General features: G+C 35.6%; 1 protein-coding gene across 2 annotated transcripts; it reads right to left on the reverse strand.

Moving 5' to 3' along the window:
* Positions 1 to 798: 798 nt before the first annotated feature.
* Positions 799 to 21,824, reverse strand: LOC101742545 (ubiquitin-protein ligase E3A). Of its 2 annotated transcripts, none has more exons than XM_004927899.5 (16): positions 21,514 to 21,824; positions 21,079 to 21,262; positions 19,484 to 19,617; positions 19,014 to 19,165; positions 17,526 to 17,702; positions 16,996 to 17,111; positions 11,727 to 11,940; positions 11,077 to 11,246; positions 9,044 to 9,212; positions 8,396 to 8,530; positions 7,390 to 7,595; positions 6,070 to 6,251; positions 5,486 to 5,654; positions 4,910 to 5,077; positions 4,485 to 4,640; positions 799 to 1,276 (listed from the first exon to the last, which is right to left on the reverse strand). In XM_004927899.5, exons 1-16 carry the CDS (start codon positions 21,546 to 21,548, stop codon positions 938 to 940), a joined length of 2,706 nt encoding a protein of 901 aa, XP_004927956.1. In that variant the 5' UTR covers positions 21,549 to 21,824; the 3' UTR covers positions 799 to 937. The 2 variants fall into 2 exon arrangements, with proteins under 2 accessions (XP_004927956.1, XP_004927955.1); XM_004927898.5 differs by having other exon boundaries at positions 18,987 to 19,165.
* Positions 21,825 to 22,173: the final 349 nt, after the last annotated feature.

Raw genomic sequence — 22,173 nt, forward strand, 5'->3', positions numbered from 1 at the left:
AGAGTAAATAATGTTTTTGCATGTGAGTGTACCATGCGCAAACTTACCCCCACTACGTCAACAAATGCTCAAGAAGTTTGCCGGCTATTATATCCATGTCGAAAATACATGTACTTAATGTATAGGCTAATATTTATATGAGTGTTGGACTCCCTACACCAGTTGCAGGGGCGTTAATGATGAGAATTTTTGTGGGGGGTGAGAAATAATAAAGTTAATTTTAAATGCCCAGCGAAGCGGGCGGGTACAGCTAGTAATTAATAAATATCATCATCATCATCATTAACCTGCGGCAGTACAAAGCTCGCCACTGAACCCGATCTTCGGTTCTACGCATCCAGTTACTGCCAGCTGCCTTGCGTAGGTCGTCGCTCCGTCTAGCAGGAGGGCGTCCTACACTACGTTTACCGGTTAGCGGTCTCCACTCCAGAACACGTCTACCCCAACGGTTATCGGTACTGCGACATATGTGACCAGCCCACTGCCACTTCAGCTTACTAACTCTGCAAGCTATATCGATCACTTTGGTTTTTGCCCGAATGACCTCATTGCGTATTCGGTCTCGCAATGATAAACCAAGCATAGCTCGCGAGCTATGGGCTCGCTGAGTAACTTTTAGTTGGTGGACTAGTCGCACAGTCAGTGTCCACGTTTCGGCTCCGTAGGTAAGCACGGGTAGGACGCACTGATTGTAGACCTTTGTCTTCAGACATTGTGGTTTGGGCGACGAAAAGACCTGACGAAGCTTCCCGAACGCTGCCCAGCCAGACATAATAAATAGAGTAATTAAAAAAAAACTTTACGCTTAAATAAAACAAACTTTAATCATCAATGATACAGAAACATCATCGTGGCGACTCCTCGACTATAATATTATGCTAATTTTGTTGAGTTAGTTCCGCGTTGCGTTGCGTCGTCGTCGTCGTATAGCATAGCTTCAATGCAAACCGAATCCCTTCGAGTAGTTGATGGCTTTCAAGAGTCTGTCCTGTAGTTTGTCTCTAGTGTCGTACTCGGGTAGCAGTAGGACATTGAAGCAAGTGTGCGCGGTGGGAAGCCGGTCGCAGTCCGGGCCGTTCCTCGCGATCACAAAGTTCAAGTTGCACAGCCCGCCCACGGGCACCCGGTCCGACCCGGTCGTGAACTGAAGCAGCTTCCGCTTGTCCTCCAGCGGCAAGCTGTGCACGATGCCCCAAAAGTCCTGTACGATTTTAGAGTCGGACGCGTAGCCGCCATCGTATTCTGTCGACTTTTCCAGCTCGTGGAAATCGAAAACCTTCAAAATATAATACGGTATTTTTATTGTATTGCTATATGCACTGGGTGTTAAGAGACCGCTTCCGAAAACGAGGTATCGATCGAGGTAACGATAGTACTAATGACACCTAACATAGATGATGAGACAGAAAAAAAGTCGAACCTGATTTTTAAAAAAAACATATTTTTAAAACGTTTTATCAGCATTATTTACCCTCCATTATGTTAATACAGCTAAATGAAACGATAGTTTCATAAAAAATACATTACTTTATTTGAAAAGAAAACCAGCAGTGAAACACAAAATTAAAAACAGCTGATGCTCGGATCAACGAACGCTCGAGCGCGGCGTTTCTTTAACACGCACACCGGCGCGACGCAAAATTTACAACTTTGTACGTATAAAATTTGCAGGCGCCATAAAAGAAGTAGAGGCGGCGTTCACAATAAAAAAGTGTGTGCAAGTCACACTGTGACTATCCCACTACACAGGTGCATACATATGGACAATGTTTAGTAGACGATAATGGGGATGTTACGAAGAATCGCACAAAGAGGAGACCGAGAACGTCTAATGTGTTCTATCTCATTCTCTCGCCGGCTGAATCCTATACATTTATGTGTTTGTGTCTCTATGGACTTATTTTTTCGTTTCATTGAGTTTGAAATCACAACGATTCTTCTAAAGTTTCACTTCAAACATTGCAATTGCAAAAAAATATGATTTTTTTAAATCATGATCTATTTTATTTTCGTCCCATTACCAAAGGTGTCAATAGTACTATCGTCTGTCTTCGTTTTCGGAAGCAGTCTCCTAGCACCCAGAGTATAACGAACTACGAGCGCTAAGTGGCTACCGGAGTCCATAGACATCGTGACAATGTGAACACCGTCGCTTACTTTGAGACCTATCGTGTTCTAAATTAAATAAGTAAATATAACAGCTGTTTCACCCTTCAAAAGATACGAATCGCTGGTTCGCGGCTTTGAACTGAGCCTACTGATGCGAGACTATAATACGACATACCACAAGTAAGATCTAATATGTGCTAAGAGTGTTCGTTTATCAATGAATTTAAACTTGCAACAAAAGCTGTTGACTATTAATTTGTAGTATATTTAGTACCGTCAACGGACAAGAGGTGGGGCTAATGATGTTTAAAAAGCTTTTAGCACAGAATTCAAGTACAATAAAATGAAGTTTTAAAATGAAACAGAAACATCGAATCAGTGATGCCAACTCCGGGGTTTTCCCCCCAAATTTAGGGGGGAAAAATCTATACAGGGATTTTTTTAGGGGGTGAAATTTTTTGGGGATATTTTTAGGGATAAAATTTTATATAGAAAAATACTTAAAAATACTAAATAACTATTGTTATTAACTAATTATTTATTATTTTTATTTATTTCTTTACTTATATTGTAATGAATAAATACTTGGTCCGTCCTTTGGGGAGTTTTGTTTTGAATTTAGTGGTTTTTGAAATTGCTTTAGGGGGAAAGTTTTCAAACATTTGGCGACACTGCATCGAGTCACCATGGTTCAAGATAACTGGCAACGTTCATGTAATAATGTCCATACTCTACAACAGGTGGGCTGCACCTCATAGTCTAGTCGACAAGTTAAAAATGGTGTTAATTCGACATACTACTGCTAAAATTATGTGGTTTAGCTCATTCGATTCGGAATAATGTCTAGACCATTGTGCTAAAAAATTGAATTAGCACATAAAAAATTCCAAAAGTTATTAACAATTAAACACCTTCAAAAAATAGCGTTTCGTTTATTGCTTATTGTCCGTAAACTATAAATATTTTCGAAATTTGAAAAAAAGATCCTTAAAGAGGAGGAAATTTAGTAAAAAAAAGTTCCAACTCCCGGAACTGTAGCTCCATTATTTATAATTTTAATTTAACGCTGAAAATAACCCGCCGCGCGCCATTGTTAGGTTGCGCGCACGGCCTCGAAAGCGAGGACGTCACTTAAAAAAATTTTTTTCAAGTACTTAAAGTTAATTGAAAAATCTAAAAAATTATTGCATAATCTAAACACTTTAAAAAATTTATTCCCGTTGGAATTTTTTATAAAAACATATTTTTCAATATTCTAGACGATTGTTAATTAAGAATTTTTTTTCCAATTTCCACCATCCTTCTAAACTAAAAAAAATGTTTAAATAATTACCTTAAAATTATTTCGCTTCGTGGACCTCTTCTTATAAATATATTAAACAAGATTGCGTCGTCTAAGTTATGAAATTGTTAATATTTTGTTAATAATAATTTTTTTAAGTTAACAAAAAAGAAAAAGCACAATTATATTGTAAAGAAAATTTTTTTCTTTACAATATAATTGCAAAAAAATAATTAATTAAATTTTTCAATTAAAAGATGTCTTTTATTGACATAAAAACGAAAATATAATAATAAATAAAGAAAAAAATTTTCTTTACAACATAATTGTGCTTTTTCTTTTGTGTTAACTTAAAAAAATTATTATTAACAAAATATTAACAATTTCATAACTTAGACGACGCAATCTTGTTTAATATATTTATAAGAAGAGGTCCACGAAGCGAAATAATTTTAAGGTAATTATTTAAACATTTTTTTTAGTTTAGAAGGATGGTGGAAATTGGAAATTTTTTTCTTAATTAACAATCGTCTAGAATATTGAAAAATATGTTTTTATAAAAAATTCCAACGGGAATAAATTTTTTAAAGTGTTTAGATTATGCAATAATTTTTTTAGATTTTTCAATTAACTTTAAGTACTTGAAAAAATTTTTTTTAAGTGACGTCCTCGCTTTCGAGGCCGTGCGCGCAACCTAACAATGGCGCGCGGCGGGCTATTTTCAGCGTTAAATTAAAATTATAAATAATGGAGCTACAGTTCCGGGAGTTGGAACTTTTTTTTACTAAATTTCCTCCTCTTTAAGGATCTTTTTTTCAAATTTCGAAAATATTTATAGTTTACGGACAATAAGCAATAAACGAAACGCTATTTTTTGAAGGTGTTTAATTGTTAATAACTTTTGGAAATTTTTATGTGCTAATTCAATTTTTTAGCACAATGGTCTAGACATTATTCCGAATTGAATGAGCTAAACCACATAATTTTAGCAGTAGTATGTCGAATTAACACCATTTTTAACTTGTCGACTAGACTATCAGTAAGCTATAGATGTTTACTAAATACTTTTAAATCTCGGTTATAAAATAAGTACCTTGCTTCCACAAACAAGCATTTCAACTTCTTCCGGCCTGAAGAATGCACCGAGTGGACTCTCATCGGTGACCATCAAAAATCCACGTCGGAACGCTCTGAACTGTGTCTCTACAGATACATTCAGTAAAAAATCTGCATATAAATCTACAAATTCCTGTAACATACAACAACATTTTATTATTTTTAACAAGGACATTCAGATAAGTTAAAGACAAATTCATACAACATGAACATACGAAATTTCACCACAGTGATAACTGGGGTAGACACTGGCTTGGCTCTGCCCCTGGCATTGCTGAAGTCCATGGGCGACGGTAACCACTCACCATCAGGTGGGCCGTATGATCGAATGCCTACAATGTCAATAAATTTTTTTAAAAAAAAGTGTAATAAATATAAACCTTAAACTAAAACTTGTCTTACCTTTTTGTTTTCTTGTGTAACAAAAATATTATCTCCGTTCACTTTCAATTCGTGAAACATATTAGTTCCGAACACGTCTTGGTAACATATCCTGAATGTCTGATAATAAACCTCTTCTAGATCATCGCCCGTGTATTCTAGCATATCTTTTAAGCCGTTGTATAAAATCTGAAATGTAAAATATTAATATAACCTTAACTTTTGTTATGCATATTGTAATTTTGTTTTGTTTATTAACGAAGTGGCATGTACTTTCAAAGTACCATCAATTAGCTGCCACGAATCCGCATACATTTATCCTCAATTCAGCAAAGCATGATAAGGTATATAGGCTTACAGCTTAATAGAAATGGGGTTTGAACAAATTAGCAATCAAGATTTACATAGACCTTGGAGAACATTGCAGGGGAGCTTTCAACCTATCTAGTATTAAACATTTAAACATTTTATATTCAAAATATTCTACAGTTCAGACCTGAACATATGAATTCACCCATGGACAGGATATATCCTGGCACCAGTAAAAGGTGAAATTAATTACTATACCATATAACATTAATCATACAGGATACTTACAGGATTCCAATCAACTAAGTCTTCGAAAGAGCCTTTCCTGCCTAACAGCTTTCTATACACAACCATAGGGAAGTTAACTGCTAGAATAACATTGTTGTATATGGCAAGACCGAGCACTATACCAATCAAAGTGAACTGTGCTTCCGTTTCAAATGATGTGGGGTTGAACCTGCAATTTGTCAATTTATCTATTATCTTTATTTATTATGTTATTATCCCTTTAGCTTACAATACAATTTTTTTTAATTGCCCATCTGATGATGAGTGGTTACCGTCGCCCATGGACTTCGACTATGCCAAGGGTAGAGCCACGCTGCTGCCTACTGTTAAGTACTCTCCACAAGCCTCGTTTGAAGAAGGATATGTCATAGCGCTCGGGAAGACAAAATACAATAAAATACAATTTAGATATTTAACCTGCAATCTTGTAAACTAGCTCTATACGGCAACCCGATCTAATGAGTTACTGAATGTTGGTTGGCTGTAGAATTGTGTACCTTATATGAACAAATAAACATTCAAACTGATACCATCCATACTAGGAAAATATGGCTTACAAGTAAATGGTCCCATATAACACTCACCATACATTACGAGAGTCCTGTTGGTGCGTGAACATGCCATAGTCCGGGTTGAATATTTCTTCGACAATTAGTTGGAAAAACTCCTTACTGACACCTCCTTCGTCGACGCCCTGTTCCCCTTCGAATTCAACAACTAACTGCTTCTTCAGATCCAGAGCTCTTTCCATTGATATCATTTCCAGCTAAAATCAAATGACACCTATATATTAATACGTGAAGCAAAAACTTTGTACCCATTTTTACGAAAATGGCGTGGACGGAGGAGTATGAAATCTCCCACACTTAGAGAATATAGAAAAGGAGTGTAGAATGCAATTTTTTTTAATTATGCATTAATAATACATTAAATCAATAAAAAAAGCATGACACACACATACATACATATTATATATGAGTCGTCTATTATCAAAGGTGGCAATCTGTGCATTTGGACAAAAAAAATTTATTGATATGTCAATACAGATTGATTTGAATATAATCGTCTCCTTCAAAGAATACGGTTCAAAACCTGCATTAAATAAAGGTTAATAGTTAACCTGTTATTTATCTAAGATGTCGTTCCGAAGAGTTTTGTGACTGCCAATGGAATACAAAGTCAATAATTCGTTTTTCTGATTTACCAATCATTGTCCAAAAGTCAGATTGCCGGCTTTGATAATAGTCGACTCATATACTCTTGGTTTATTGTTGAACTTTTGTTAATGCTCAAAGTCTGTGGTTAAATTGAGAACATGTTAACATTGTTTGCCTTTAATATTATTTGTCTATAGTGTAGTCTTGACGAAATCTGTGATTATAGAAGTATATCATATCATAGTATTTGACAATAGAACTATAATATTGTTCAAACTTATAATTCCAATTAATTATAGTCGAATTTTTACTAAAGCTCCCAAGACCCAATGACTAGTGGTCCCACTAGTATACTTTAAACAACATAGAAGACAAACGAGAAAACACATTTCACAGAGTACCACCACGTCACAACTCTCCGAGCCTTCAGACTGGAGTACACAATTGCACCGTGACAGACATATGCAGAATTGTGGTGCTTTCATGGTGAGCTGCTTCGAGGACAGGCTTAACCAAAACCCAAATTTTTTTATAGCATAGATAGGTGGACGAGCTCACAGCCCACCTGTTGTTAAGTGGTTACCGGAGCCCATAGGCATCTACAAATGCCGCCAACCACCTTGAGATATGAGTTCTAAGGTCTTACAACGGCTGTCCCACTCTTCAAATAGAAACGCATTACTGCTTCACGGCAGGAATAGGCAGGGCAGGGTGCCACCAGTGGGTGTGTAGTGGGTGTGTACGCACCACGACGAGCGCGTCCTCGATGAGGTGCGAGCGGCGCACGCGCAGGCGCAGGAAGGGCTCGGGCCGCGCGGCGCCCACGGCGGCCTGCAGCAGCGCGGCGCGGCTCTCCGAGTACATGCGCAGCCGGTTCTCGTAGTACAGCCCCAGCGACTTGCTGGCCACCGTCAGCACGAACGGGTGCCGCAGGAACGAGAACCTCGTGTTGGCTGGAAAAAACATATCACATTAATTTTTTTTTTTTATTGACTTTGTAGGCAGACGGGCTTACGGCCCACCTGATGGTGAGTGGTTACCGTCGCCCATGGACTTCAGCAATGCCAGGGGCAGAGCAGAGCCAAGCCGCTGCCTACCGCTTAATACTCTCCACAAGCCTCGTTTGAAGAAGGACATGTCATAGCGCTCGGGAAACACCGTGTAGGGGAGCTCATTCCATAGCCGGATGGTACGTGGCAAAAAAGACCTCTGGAAGCGCACTGTGGATGACCGCAGTGGCTTCAGGTAGTATGGATGAACTCTACTCCGGTGGCGGGCGGTGCGATGGTAAAAACAAATTACAATTACTTAGGTGTATGTATGTGTGTATATAAATATATTTCAATTGATTGGTACACCGCGTGTAATTAGTTTCCAAGCGATTCTTTTCCACCTTCCACCACTTTGATGGTTACCTGGAAAAGATCGCTCTTAGCGATCTCTCTCTCTCTCTCTCACACATACACACACACACACAAACACACGCACGCACGCACACAAAGAGCTCTTATGCATTAAAAATTGTTGTTCAATAAATGCGAACTAATAATTTATTAACTCACGTACATCATAAGGCGACTGAGATGCCTATTAATACCCCCTAAAACTTTTAAGCACATCTCAACAACTATACTGGTATTTAAAAAAATATTTGTACGGCTAAATTTATTTTTAATTAAAAAACAGATACTATTTATTACAGATTAAGCCACACTCAACCACTTTTCGGTATGCAAAAAATAATAATACTCACGCCTACTAATTACCATCTCATAATCTTCGCAATCTTTATCCATTTCTATGACGTCACTGAGCGGCTCGTTGTAGAAGTCTTCGAACGGCAGGTACGGCGTTCTCGAGTCTAGCACACTAACGCCTAGTTCGACGGCTGCACAAAAACATATTTTTTTCCCAATTATTTCACAAATACAAAGTGAATCTGGCTTATTGAATCCGTACGGTTTGCGATACATATTATTATCGAGGGGTGCAAGGCATTTCAAAAGACATTTCACTCAATACGCTACATTTATCTTTTTATTAAAGATGCGTTTTATTTGGTACTAGCTGAGTCCCGCGATGTTACCCGCGATTATTGTCGTACCGCGGGTGACGCGAAGTCTAAAAAAAATAGTCTAAGTTACTCCTTATATCATCAGCTAGCTACCTATCAGTGAAAGTCCTGTCAAAATCAGTCCATCCGTTCCCATCGGACCCAAGTCCAAGAAACTCAGTGGACTGTGTCTATGGATTAGTTTACTCGCCGAGTCCTTCGTCGCAAGCGAAGGCTTCGACGAGAACGAGGACCGGTGCTTGAGGTACCTAAAATCACCGTTAGTGGATCGGGAGGATCCGTAATGACGTCTCCACTTAGATACTCTACTAGAAATCTACTACTTACCTAACGGGTCGTTGAGTTGTGAGTTTCTCGCACCCTTCATCGAGGAAGGCGGGTACAAATGTCCTAATACACTCTCGAGTGGGTCGTGCTGGTGTGCGATCACAATCGGTTCCTCATGTAGTGTGTTTGAATCTAAAACTCCAGCTAATATGCTTGCGTAGTATAGGACCTATAACAATTGGAAAGATAAATCAATGTTGTTACTAAACGTAACAATACAAATATCTGGACTTTTTGGCGGGAACGCGAGGAGTGAAGTTGTGTGATTTGTTTTATTTTGTCTATTTAGTGTTTCTTCGGGTTTAAATGTGTAATAATGGTGGTTTATTAACTGTTTAATGTCTGTGAAAGTGCACAAATTTGGCAAAATGAAACAAAGCCGCTGGACGTAACTTCTCGGGATCCTCCAAAAAGTCCACTGAAAAAATCTTAGTAAATGACCATCATTTTACTGAGATTATATTATTATTTCATCCCATTTCATTTCATTTAATTTCATCCCAGTTGATTAATGTCTCAAATTAATCATCTTCATTTCCTTTCACTCCATAATATCATTTTTCATAAAAATATGAATATAAATTAAAATAAGACATGACCTAAAGGTCTTAGTTACCAGGTCTTAAAATCCATTTTTAAAAAAAATACAAATATCTGTGTGCTTAGTGCGAGTTTTTTAACGTTCTCGATAGCGTAAAAGTTAGCTCATATTTGTATGGAATGGGATCGTTTGCAAACGTTTGCCGCTAGGGGCGCTGTTCCAACTGCATACAAAATTGACTTAACTTTTACGCTATCGAGAACGTTAAGAAACTCGCACTAAGCACACAGTTCACTTAGCATTTTCACTCTTTATACTTTATACAGGGTGTAGGTAGATCGTTACCGCAAACGAATGAAGAGCGAACTCCACTCATAACGTTAGTTAAAACAATGATAATTTAGCTAATAGGTGTAAATGTTCACGATTGACTTCCACGGTGAAGGAATAACATCGTGTAACAAAAATCAAACCCGTAAAATTATAATTTGCGTAATTACTGGTGGTGGGACCTCTTGAGAGTCCGCGCGGGTAGGTACCACCGCCCGACCTATTTCTGCCGTGAAGCAGTAATGCATTTCGGTTTGAAGGATAGGACAGCCGTTGTAACTATACTTGAGACCTTAGAACTTGTATCTCAAAGAGGGTGGCGGCATTTACGTTGTAGATGTCTATGGGCTCCGGTAACCACTTAACATCAGGTGGGCAGTGAGATCGTCTACGCAAGTAAGCAATAAAAAAAATTGCAAGAAGGTATACATATTTTTTGTTGATTTGGCAAGTTCATATTTTGTGAAGCCGCATTACTACACCGCATACTACATTACTACATTGCATACAATTTTAAAATAAAGAAAAAAAATAATATTATAATACAATTTTTCAAACATATTTGTTTAGATTTCCCAGTACCAGCTCTACCACTTGTTTTAGTGTTCTAATTTTTCTTTTCTTAGTTTTATTTAATCCACTAACTGATCCGGCAGACTTCGTAGTGCCTTAATCGAAGAGTAAAAGACTTAAACTTTTGTATAAAATAAACTTAAAACAAACAAAAAGGAATCCGTCCGACGGGGGACACATCAATGGAAAAACAAAATTGTCATTTTTATTTAATTCCGAACATTTTCATTAAGTTATCTACCTTTTAAACCTTCTCTGGACTTCCACAAATAATTCAAGACCAAAATTAGCCAAATCGGTCCAGCCGTTCTCGAGTTTTAGCGAGACTTAAGATTGACAAATACAATTTATTTGGCAATTAATAAGACTATGAAGCTGCAAACATATGTCATCACTTCTGCTCGTTGATTGGTAGAGTGACAAAAGACTTAATTTTTGGCCAGCAGATTAAAATCAATATCAATATAATCTATCCGGGCTGGTTCTGTCAAAACCATTAAGCAATGAAGTCTTAAGCACAGCAGGCGTTACAGCATTCCAATAAATATTCAAACGTAAAGATTACTATTTAACAGTATTCTGAACTGACCTTTAAGACCCTTGTAGGCCCAGTCACATGCCCGTCTTCTTGTACGTGGAAGAACACGTGGTAGTTACACGAAACTACCCTCAAACTGATGAGTTGCTGTAGCGTCTCCAATATGTTACGTAAACTATCCTTGCAGTATTGAGACCAGATACGGGCCAGTCTTGCTTGACCTGAGAATGATGTTAATGATTATTTTCGTAATAGCTACCATGTCAACCACGTAACTTGCTTGAGCTTAATAATTTGTTTAAATAATATTATGGGCTTAAAGGAATAAATGTATTTTTCAAGTCCCTACTACTACTAGTACTGGTACCATAAATAAATTCAAATTTACATAAGTGGACAATTGTACTTATTAATAGTATAATTATATGATTTAAAAAAGATTAGGTTCTATGTTGGACTGTATTTTTAATGTTTATGCACGGAATTTTCCGTCATTTCTTGATCAATTCTGTTACATCTTTTTTATTTGAAAGTATACTCGAGGTGGATGAAGTAGTACTTCTTAAGGTGATGCCGTCCTCCCCATCTTCCTATCTTGAATGCATTACCGTGACATGAATCACTACAGTAGTACAACCAGTTAGTTGAACGAATAATCTTGTTCGGATACTCTTGCAATCTAATATAAATTTCATTCATACCTTTGATGGGTAGTTCTCCGATAGCCAGACACACATCCGGTAATGCAATCTCAAAATAATCGCTGCACCCCAAATTTGGCAGTTCAAATGTAATGACGAAACAGTTAACCGCATCCTCTATGCTCAATTTTTCAGATTTTAAATCCTTAGATAAGTATGAACCCAAAGACTTGAGTGCGATCACTAAATCTGTACTGTAGTATTCCGTTGGAACCTGAAATCAAGCATTACATATAATATTATTTATTATCCATTAAACATGATTGAATACATTTATTAATTAATATCAATTTTAGTTCAACAAGTTTTAAAAGCCTCAGTATCCTTTCTTGTAGTTTGACATACAATAGACAAAAACATTTTAAGCTTTTAACTATATAAAAGTAGAAACCTATAAAGTTGTCTTGAATTAATAAAAAAGGTTATATATTTTTGTTCCATTCCAACTATTCATTTATTGTAAAAATCTATGTTAAGGTCCAGAAATACCGCTTAAATTAGTTTGTAACAAATAAGACCAATCAATTCCCTCAAGTCTTTGTTGTGTGAATGTGGTTTGGGCGACGGCAGTATAGAGCACATTTTCCTCAATTGTCGCTTGAACAACTCATTCATATAGGACCCAGTTATTAGCGAACTGAAAATTCAACGGCCGGTAAATGTTCGCCACCTCCTCTCACTATTTCCAGACCCCCGTATTATACGAGGGCGGCACTGAAAATTTCGGGAATTAACGAAGTGACACAACATTACTATTTAAAAATGTATTTATTGCTTTTCGAAGTATTCTCCGCGAAATTTGACACATTTTTCCATACGATGGAACCAATCATTGAAGCAACCATTCCATTCGGAAGTTGGGGTCTCCAAAATGGCCGTTTTGTAGGCGTCCACAGCTTCTTCAGGTGATGAAAATCTGTGTCCACGCAATTTATTCTTTATTTTAGGGAAAGTATAGAAATCATTAGGCCTTAGGTCGGGGCTGTACGGCGGATGGTCTAATAATTCTATGTTTTCTTGCTCTAAAAACTCTTTTGTTCTGTGCGCGGTGTAAGAACTCGCATTGTCGTGATGGAGGATGATGCGGCGGTTGCAGTTCTCTTTACGGAGTTCAGAAACGACCTGTGGCAAACAAATGCTAGCATACCATTCTGTATTAACCGTTCTTTGTCCGTCAAGAGGAATAGTCGTAACATGGCCGGTTTTGGAGACAAACGTGGCCACCATTTTTTTTGCAACACTCCGTGAACGAACAATTTTTGTTGGCTTTAACTCATTTTCGAACACCCAAACTCGTGACTGGTTTTTTGTTTCGGGTTCGTACGCGTATATCCCGGATTCGTCACCTGATACAATGTTGTATACAGCATTTGAGGATCCTGCGTGGAATCTTTCGAGAGTTCTGACGCACCAAGTAACGCGAGCCGCTTTTTGCTTTTCACAGAGCGAATGCGGTATCCATCGGGAAAACAACTTTTTTACACCTAATTGTTCATGCAAGATTATTTGTATTTGACTCATGCCAATGTCTAAAGTTGCCTGAATTTCGCGGTATGTCACATGTCGATCTTCCTCATAGACCTATATAGTAGGGACACGACACATTGTTCTATACGTACAATTGCTTATATAAATAGCACCCATTTTGAAGGCACACACATAAACATATATCTATCTCGTTCTTACTCAGCACTTTAACTCGCAGGAAAACAATATAACAGTATTTCAGTGCGTACATAAAATGAAACATGAATATACGTAAATGTCTCCGTCTCCGTCTAATGAGGCCGAAAATCCGCCATGTTTAGCGCGTCAAATGTCATTGTCACGTCAGTTCGGCCGTCTGTTTTGGGTTGTACATTATTTATTGACTTTGATATCGATTTAATATGATTGCTTATATAAAATTTCTAATTTTATCATGCTTAAAACATACAAAAATAATAATTAAAACATATTTGAAAGTCGATGCCCCAAAACTATTATCTATATATATTTAAATTCATTATGGAGCCCTCATCCGAAACATAGATTATACACTTAATATATTTGAATCTGAAATATCGGACACCATTTTTCGGTCGGAATCTATTCATCATGACACTAATCATAAATACCTCTTTAAAATATGTCATCAAAACATATTTAGACATTCTGTTTAGATATTTCGAGAAAAAGGCTACCGACAAAATCTCTTCGGAACTATTTAAATCAAATAGTTTTGTTCCGCAGTGAGTAAAACACTATTGTAAATTTGTTAAATATTTAATAATTAAGTGATTTTAGAGAGGAAGTCACAAGGAATAACATTTGTAATTAATGAATAAATGTTCTGTAGGTGTTTTTTTTTTCACGCGGTCCCTTGATAAGTTTAAAATTTGAATCACTCTCAAGCGAAAGTGATTCAAATGGTGCGGCGCACCTTCCTTGGGGTGCGCTGCGGTAGTATGTTACGGACTTTAGAGTCAGCAAAACAATTAAAATAGATTGTAATAGTCTAAGAAAAACACGTACTCAAAATACGATAACATTCAGCATGCTAGAAATGGGCTGATGGCACTGTACTATGCCATATCTTTATGTTTTGCGGCAAACGACAACTTTATAAAATCAGTGTAGCAAATTTAAAAAATCGTCATATCGTTTACTTGGAAAATTTGAAGCACGAACTCGTCTTAGATTTCACATAATATCTAAATCACATCATCTTTGCACATAACAATATACTTACTTCCTATTAAAGTATAAATTCTACAAATACATTCAAACTCAACAATATTTAAAATAAAATAAGCCAAGAACGTTTATCGATAAAACCTATTAACATTAAAATCTTCTGGGCAGCACTAAAACCGCCATGTTTTGTGGCCAGATGACGTCACAGTGGCACGAATTTTTTGTTGACGTTTCATTTCCATAGGTTTCCTACTTCAGTGATCTTCCTCAATCAGCTTACGCACAGCATCAACGTTTTCTTGGGTGACTGCAGTTTTTGGACGACCTTGACGGGGATCATCACTGAGCTTGACACGTCCACGTTGAAACTCAGCAAACCAGCGATAAATTGTGGTTTTGGATGGAGCTTCATCACCAAATGCAGAAATCATCCGGTCAACACACTGTTTTTGTGTTAAACCACTTCGAAAGTCATAATAAATCATCGCTCTTGAATTTTCTCGAGTCAATTCCATTTTCTCAACGACTAAACAAGTTTGACAAAACCTCGTGACAAGACCGAGAATCTTTTTTTAAATAAATAAATGGTATTCGATTTTTAAAGCCAAGGAGTTTTCAATTAAAAATATTTTAATATGACAGGAACAGTGGAAATATTCCATTCCCGATACCATGACATGGGGTAAATTGGGATTCTGGGGTAAATTGGGACAAACCTGCGGAAGATTCTCAAAGTACTTGTAGCACGGAATCTACCTAATTTTCTTTAAGGTAATATTTATCAATTTATAGAAGAAAAACGAAGTTAACTATGGAAGTACTAAACATGAGTTAAGTTGGTCCCAAAAATTCGTCAAATTAAATTTAAAATAGTGGTTGAAAAGTGCGTTTTAAAACAGCTTAAAGAACTTTTAAAAAAAGTAATATTATCGTTGTTTTTTCAATAAAATCACAATTTATATAAGTTTTTAATACACCTGGAAATACCACAGCAAACGGTAAGTTGCAATATTCTTATTTTAAATGCAATATTTCGACAAAATAAAAAATGCATATTTTTTCCTTTCTTTTTGGGGAAAATTGGTACGTATGTAGGGTAATTTGGAACGAGACTGGAAAAATTAGGGACGAGAAAACACAAAATTGGAACGCCAAAAGACAAAATAGGGATGGCTTGTTAGGGTTGTCACTGATATCTTATAATAGATTTTTTAGCCTATACTATCACTTAATTGCGTGATGTAAAGAAGGTTAATGTGTTCATCAGTTAGTTTATGTAAGTATTATAGGTAAAAGAAAAGTATATATATAATTACTTTTTTTTCGCGACATTTACCTTGTAATATCTGCCCGGTCGTATGTTCTTTATAGCAATAAAAAAAATTAAAAGAACTCAAACGAATCAAAACTTTTGTTATTTCAGAATCTATTCACGCGTCGAATCATGATTTTGTTAACATTCACAACAAACACACACAAATAAAAACAGGCCTCAGATTTTAAATGTAACATTAATTAAAAATCCGAGATATCCAATTATGAGTGAGTGAATTAATTGAGTTTAGTTATTTAGCTTAGAAAGAATTTCTTTTATTTTTGTTATTATTGGCAGTAATCAGATAAAGCTGTTTTTTTATCTTATTCACCTGATATCTTACTCTTGCTCAAAGATTATTTTGAAAATGTTGATTAAATAAAATTGTATTATTGCATTTCCAGTCCTTTTGTTTTCTATTTTTTTTTTTATTCTATTTTATGATTTTGTTTCAGAGTTGTGATTTTTAAGGAAATTAAATAATAATTTTCTAAAATATAACATGCACATACTTTTTTTGATCATTGTATTGTTGATTATCATTCACGTCACATCGCTTCGGAATAGAAACCAGCTTAATTTACACTATGTTGTGTATTGTACTTAAATTATGGATTGTATTCATCATTTCGGTCCATATAAATAATTATATGGCACCTACCTATATATCGCAGTACTGCGAGTTGACAACCCTTACAAATATCCCAATTTAACCCTTAACCGTGTCAATTTACCCCGGACGCTGGGTAAATTGGGACGGCCATTATTTTATCGATTATTTCTTTAAAATGAATAATTAAAATAATGTAACGGTTTTTATCACCTAGGTACGTTCAAGACTCAACTTATTTCTTTGGTTGAGCAGTGACTATTTAATTGGAACTATTTTAAAATTCAATCTGAAGGTCGATTTTGTCCCTATTTACCCCATTGTACGGTACTTTTAGTGCAGCCTAGTAAGTGCTTTTATTAAGTTTATAACTACTAACTCCATAAAATTATAATTATATGTAGTGCATTATTCTCTGTACATATACTTTATTATAATATGTAAGTTTATAGTAACATTAATTTTGTGTTTGTTCCTGGCACCTTAATATTGCCAAAATTGGATACTTTTCATAATATAAAGTGTGTTTAAATAGCTCGACAATGGCAGAAATTGCTGAAAGTATCGGCAGATTTCCATTAATCAAGAGGATAATAATAATAAAATCCCCTCAAGTCCTCTGATACTGAAGTTGGATAATTTCGCTCGTAGAAGAAAAGAGTGCTCACTTTGGCAAGATACTGAAAGGCTCTGCGACACGAGGCGACGTCGAGCTGCGGCGCCGCGACGCTGTCGATGTCCTTGTCGGGGTCACAGGATCTCGAAGACTCTTTGGACTCTTTTTCTGTAACAAAATATACATTTACATTAATATGGTAATTTCGTATAAATATAGTGATGTGTGTATAATTTAGCAGCCAGATGGTCAGACCTAGCAAGAGAAGCACTTGGTGGTAGTCTGTACCATGCAGTCCATGCCACGCATGATCGAGCACAATGAAAGTACTTCACATGTGGTCGCGATCCTCAGTAGTGAGGGAACGATATAGAAGAAGTGTGTCGTTTCTCTCAATTTACAATTAGTACTTAATGTGTGCTTGAATGATCACACAATAATGTTTATTTGTTGTTACTTTATTTTAATAAGTAATTTCTAAAGTAAATTAATTGCTTTAAAATTTCATTATATACACATGTGTATGTTACACAGTAAATAAATAAAAGTTTAAATAAACAGATACATAAGCGAAAAGGTTACCTGTATCTTTCGATGTTTCATTGGCATTTTCACTAATTTTACTAGCAAAACATCTGGCGAGGATTGAGGGTCGTGAAAATGCTTTGCTCAATGCTTTCGACAGTGGCTCCTCGGCTCGATTCTGCAGACACTCATCACACAGCTTGTAGATTCGTTCCTCCGTCAGTGGTGCTCCATCTGACAATAGTATCAACAAATCATCTAACGCTTTCATCAAAAAATTGTACTGTCTTTCGTTCATTTTAATCGACTTCACATATAACTTTACACTTGAGCAACAATTTTGAACTGCTGCATTTTCTGTTTGTGCAGTGTAATGGTAATTAGGCAAATAGTGATCATTACCCATATTTATTAACTCACTAAAGTTTCTTTTGTGACAAACAAAAAAATATCCATAAGGGATCATTAAACGAAAAATCAATTAATAAATTTAATAATACTTAATTGGTATTTTTCTAATGGATGACTTAAGTGTGCTAGTAAGAACAATACAGAACAATAATAAATATTAAGTTTGGCAAATTTTGTTGAAACACGTTTTAATAGCAAAATACACCTTCCTTTTCATCGCATTAAGTGGATCAACATGTTCACGGCCCACATGAATTTAAGTGGTTAGGGGTTACAATAATTTATATTGCACGATATTATTAATCGATGAAATTCTATATCTCTAAATTGCAAGCTAGGTACATATTTCCTTGGAGATATTGGTACCAATCTGCAAAAACCTAACAGCGGCATCGCATCGCTTGGTATGGCGCATGGTGGTCTTAATTTTCGGAGAAATCCTCAATGCACCCTATGTAGTAGGATCAAAAATAAACTGTTTTGACTAATGTGAGATATGTACCAGTCTTCGAAGAAACGGTCTTGATAGTAAATAACGTCGTACTCATGTAACTAAGACGCATATATTTTTCACAGCATTTTTTTTTTATTGCTTAGATGGGTGGACGAGCTCACAGCCCACCTGGTGTTAAGTGGTTACTGGAGCCCATAGAGATCTACAACGTAGACGCGCCACCCTCCTTGAGATACAAGTTCTAGTCTCAGTATAGTTACAACGGCTGCCCCACCCTTCAAACCGAAACGCATTATTGCTTCACGGCAGAAATAGGCAGGGCGGTGGTACCTATACGCGCGGACTCACAAGTGGTCCTACCACCAGTAATTACGCAAATTATAATTTTGCGGGTTTCATTTTTATTACACGATGTTATTCCTTCACCGTGGAAGTCAATCGTAAACATTTGTTGAGTACGTATTTCATTAGAAAAATTGGTACCCGCCTGCGGGAATCGAACACCGTTGCATCGCTTCAACACGAATGCACCGGACGTCTTATCCTTTAGGCCACGACGACTTCAAAATGCCTAGAATGGCTAGAAATATGTCGTATCCCAGTATTTGTACTGATAAGATTACTGAAATAATTCATAGCCAGGTGCTGCCTACCTAATACAACATTCTGATAATCCTTACTGTTATAGCGTTTTCTTTTCTTTTGTTTCTGTTGCTGTGCGGTGTGACTAGTATGAGGTTCCCCTCGTGACGCAGTGCTTGGCTCCGGTGTTGTGATATTTTGATTCTCTTTATTCTCTGATGTGTTTTTGTGATTCGGCCCAAGTGTCGAACTGTTATATCATACAAAGTAAGATTATATACTATCATAACAGTTACTATCAGTAACCAGTTGCATTTATGAGTTAGCTTTAATGAGATATTCATTCAGATCAAGACATTAAGGTGACATTCTAATCAGGTACAGGAAAATTATAAAAACATAACTGTTAAATTATTATAAATAGTCAAATGTTAGTGTAGCCTGTTGTCATTGGCAACATAGATCAATCAGACTTCCGTCTTGAGGCAGTGCATTACTTAATAAATACTAATGATCTCTAGGAGTCTACTTCTAGTTCTATATAATAACAAGCAGCATTAAAAATTACCTTGGGCTTGGCTCATATGAATTAGAATCAGTCCGAGACACTTTATTGGGTGTTACAGAACTACAGAGGCGAGCTTCTTTGTAGAATAACTTTATTGCTTCTGCGGCAGCTTCATTGGGGGACAAATTTCGTGCCTGAAAAAAAAAAGAATTTAATACTACTCGTTATACAGGGTGTCCCAGAACTCAACAAATTTCTAGGTTTTTCTTAAATGCCCATAATTTCCAAACTGCATGGGATAGTTTTTTTTCTGATTTTTCTCATGATGGTTACAATCAATTCTGTCACCCTGATTTGGGTTGACATTGAGTTCTGGGACACCCTGTAGTTTTATATATTAAAACCAAATTCAGAAGTTCCTAATTTATGTACCTTTTAATTTTGCCTCATTTTCTTATTTTTTTATAATTATTATCCATTTAAAATTGAAATATGCCTTACATATTCTAAAAATAATATTTATTGGTTGTATAGTTCTGTTCCATTTTTTTGTGACTATGAGGAAAATAATTATTTAAAATGAAATATACAGTAAACTCTTTCCATCTAAATAATCGTTTGTTTTATGATGTGTATATAGTTAATGGGTGAAATTATGGGTGGCCTGCCACCCATCCATTAGATATATTATTATGCTATTACTGGAACTTTTCAACATCATTAGTATCATGTCACACCTTGAGATATGAGGATTAAGTCTCATATATATAGTAAAACAGTGCTGTATCCTTCAAATAGGGACACATTACAGCCACATGGAAAAAAAATTGGATGGTGATATCTACCCGTGTGATTTCATAAGACAACTTACTAACCATATATGTATATTTTTTTTATGTTAACCATAAGAACTCATAAATTGGCATCATTTTTAATCATTTCAATATCTGACGTTAGAAATTCATCAGGATCCCAGAAAATATTGGTACTTTAATTATCAATTACATGATAAGGTATTTGTTATATATATATTATGAAATGGATTTTGATATATCTATTCAAATTCATATTCTTGAGATTACATAGTGAAATTGGATTGTTGGACTGTAACAATAAAGCTGAGTATTCAATGACCAGCCAGAATTGTAACAGTTTATAAGTTTGTGAAATACAATATATGTATACTATGAACCCAAGTAATCACTTTTTATAAAACAAGCATTTAAATTTACGGAATATGTCAATTACAAAACTCTATCTAATCTATCCAATTTCAAGTGTTATCAGATTTTAGTGAAACAAAATTTATATTCAGCTCTACATTGATCTATGTTCAATAATTTTGTTAGTTTTATTTTAAAATGTATTAATGATTTTTACTATTGACAAAACATGAACTTCCTATAGTACTTACTATCAATAAGTACTTATAAAATAAATAAATTATGCTTAGATTTGCAAATGAATAGTGTATTTGGTATTTACAATACAATTTTTATTTTAGGGCAGTCGATTGGTGTATTCCTACTTTCGTGTTTCCATACAGCCTGTTTTAACAATAGTGTTTATACCTAGAAATCTGAATACAATATTTGAATATATTCACCAAATCGGTGGTTAGTTTAATTTCAAAAAAATATATATTCATTACTTACCGCCCCACTTGATGCACAATATCTGTTATCACAGTTAACATTGCCACAACCATCTAGCAGTTGATAAAAATATTTTTCAATTAACTGCTTGGCTGCGGCTCGCTTCATAATATTTCCTGATGTTAGCTGGTCTTCAACAATGTCAGGGGTTGAATTTATCGATGATGATGATGCTTCGCTCCCCCTGAATGATAAACAATAGTAATGCATATATTTATTACAAAACGTAACAAATATATTTTCAAACAACACTTTATTTTTGCTTAAAGGAAGGTACTAAAATAGCAAGTAATGCTTCATAACCCCTATCAACATTTTGTTTCTGCACGAAACAAATACAATAAAATTTAGATATATTTTGGTAATCTTAAAGGTCAACGTGATGTGAATTTTTAAATATTAATAATATAGTGAAATAATAAAACAGATACATACCTCGAAGCTTCGACAGACTCGCTTTTCGGGTTCATAGAAAATTCTTAATAATCCTGTAGTGATTTCAAACGGCCAGTTACATAAATACGGTGATAACGTAAACATTAGCAGGGTACAAATTTTAGAAATATTTTTTGTGTTCACCTCTTGGACTAAACAAACAACATTTACATAGTACAACATATAATTTTACCTATTGGCTATTATTGTGTTTTATGTAGGTACCTATGTACAAAATTACAAATTGAGATTTTTGTGAAATTTTCTTTTTTTTGTTACGGCCATTGGCTACTGTATCTTTTGGCAAAGAAAGTGCACAATCGTTGATTCGATTTTGTGGTTTAGTCGATTTGATATTGATGTGCACAAGATCGTTTTGAAGCTGTCATATAAAAAGCCTGTTTGACTGAATCGACATTTGTGAATTACTGTAAAATAAATTTAAAATTTGAAATTTATAGTCTGAGACTCTGGAAAATGCTCTGTAGTAGTTCACAGATTAAAATATTAGTTACTGAGCATTTCTCAAAAAAATTGACCATAGCAGCCGCAATGTTGATGTCCCATACTTTGGTCTTTGATGATGTTTTTATTACGATAATATAAATAACATACATGACAGTCGTAACTTCATTGATATTACTTAATTATCAGAGAAAA

This window comes from Bombyx mori, chromosome 13, assembly GCF_030269925.1.
Source record: "Bombyx mori chromosome 13, ASM3026992v2".
NCBI classification, from domain to species: domain Eukaryota; kingdom Metazoa; phylum Arthropoda; class Insecta; order Lepidoptera; family Bombycidae; genus Bombyx; species Bombyx mori.

Excerpts from the sequence above, each read along its gene's own strand:
- LOC101742545 (XM_004927898.5), bottom strand. The coding sequence starts at position 21,548 with ATGAACCCGAAAAGCGAGTCTGTCGAAGCTTCGAG. Across the intron at positions 11,941-16,995 it reads CCTTTCAGTATCTTGCCAAA|GTTCCAACGGAATACTACAG; the intron begins GTGAGCACTCTT and ends GCTTGATTTCAG. Across the intron at positions 7,596-8,395 it reads TGAGATGGTAATTAGTAGGC|CCAACACGAGGTTCTCGTTC; the intron begins GTGAGTATTATT and ends TGTTTTTTCCAG.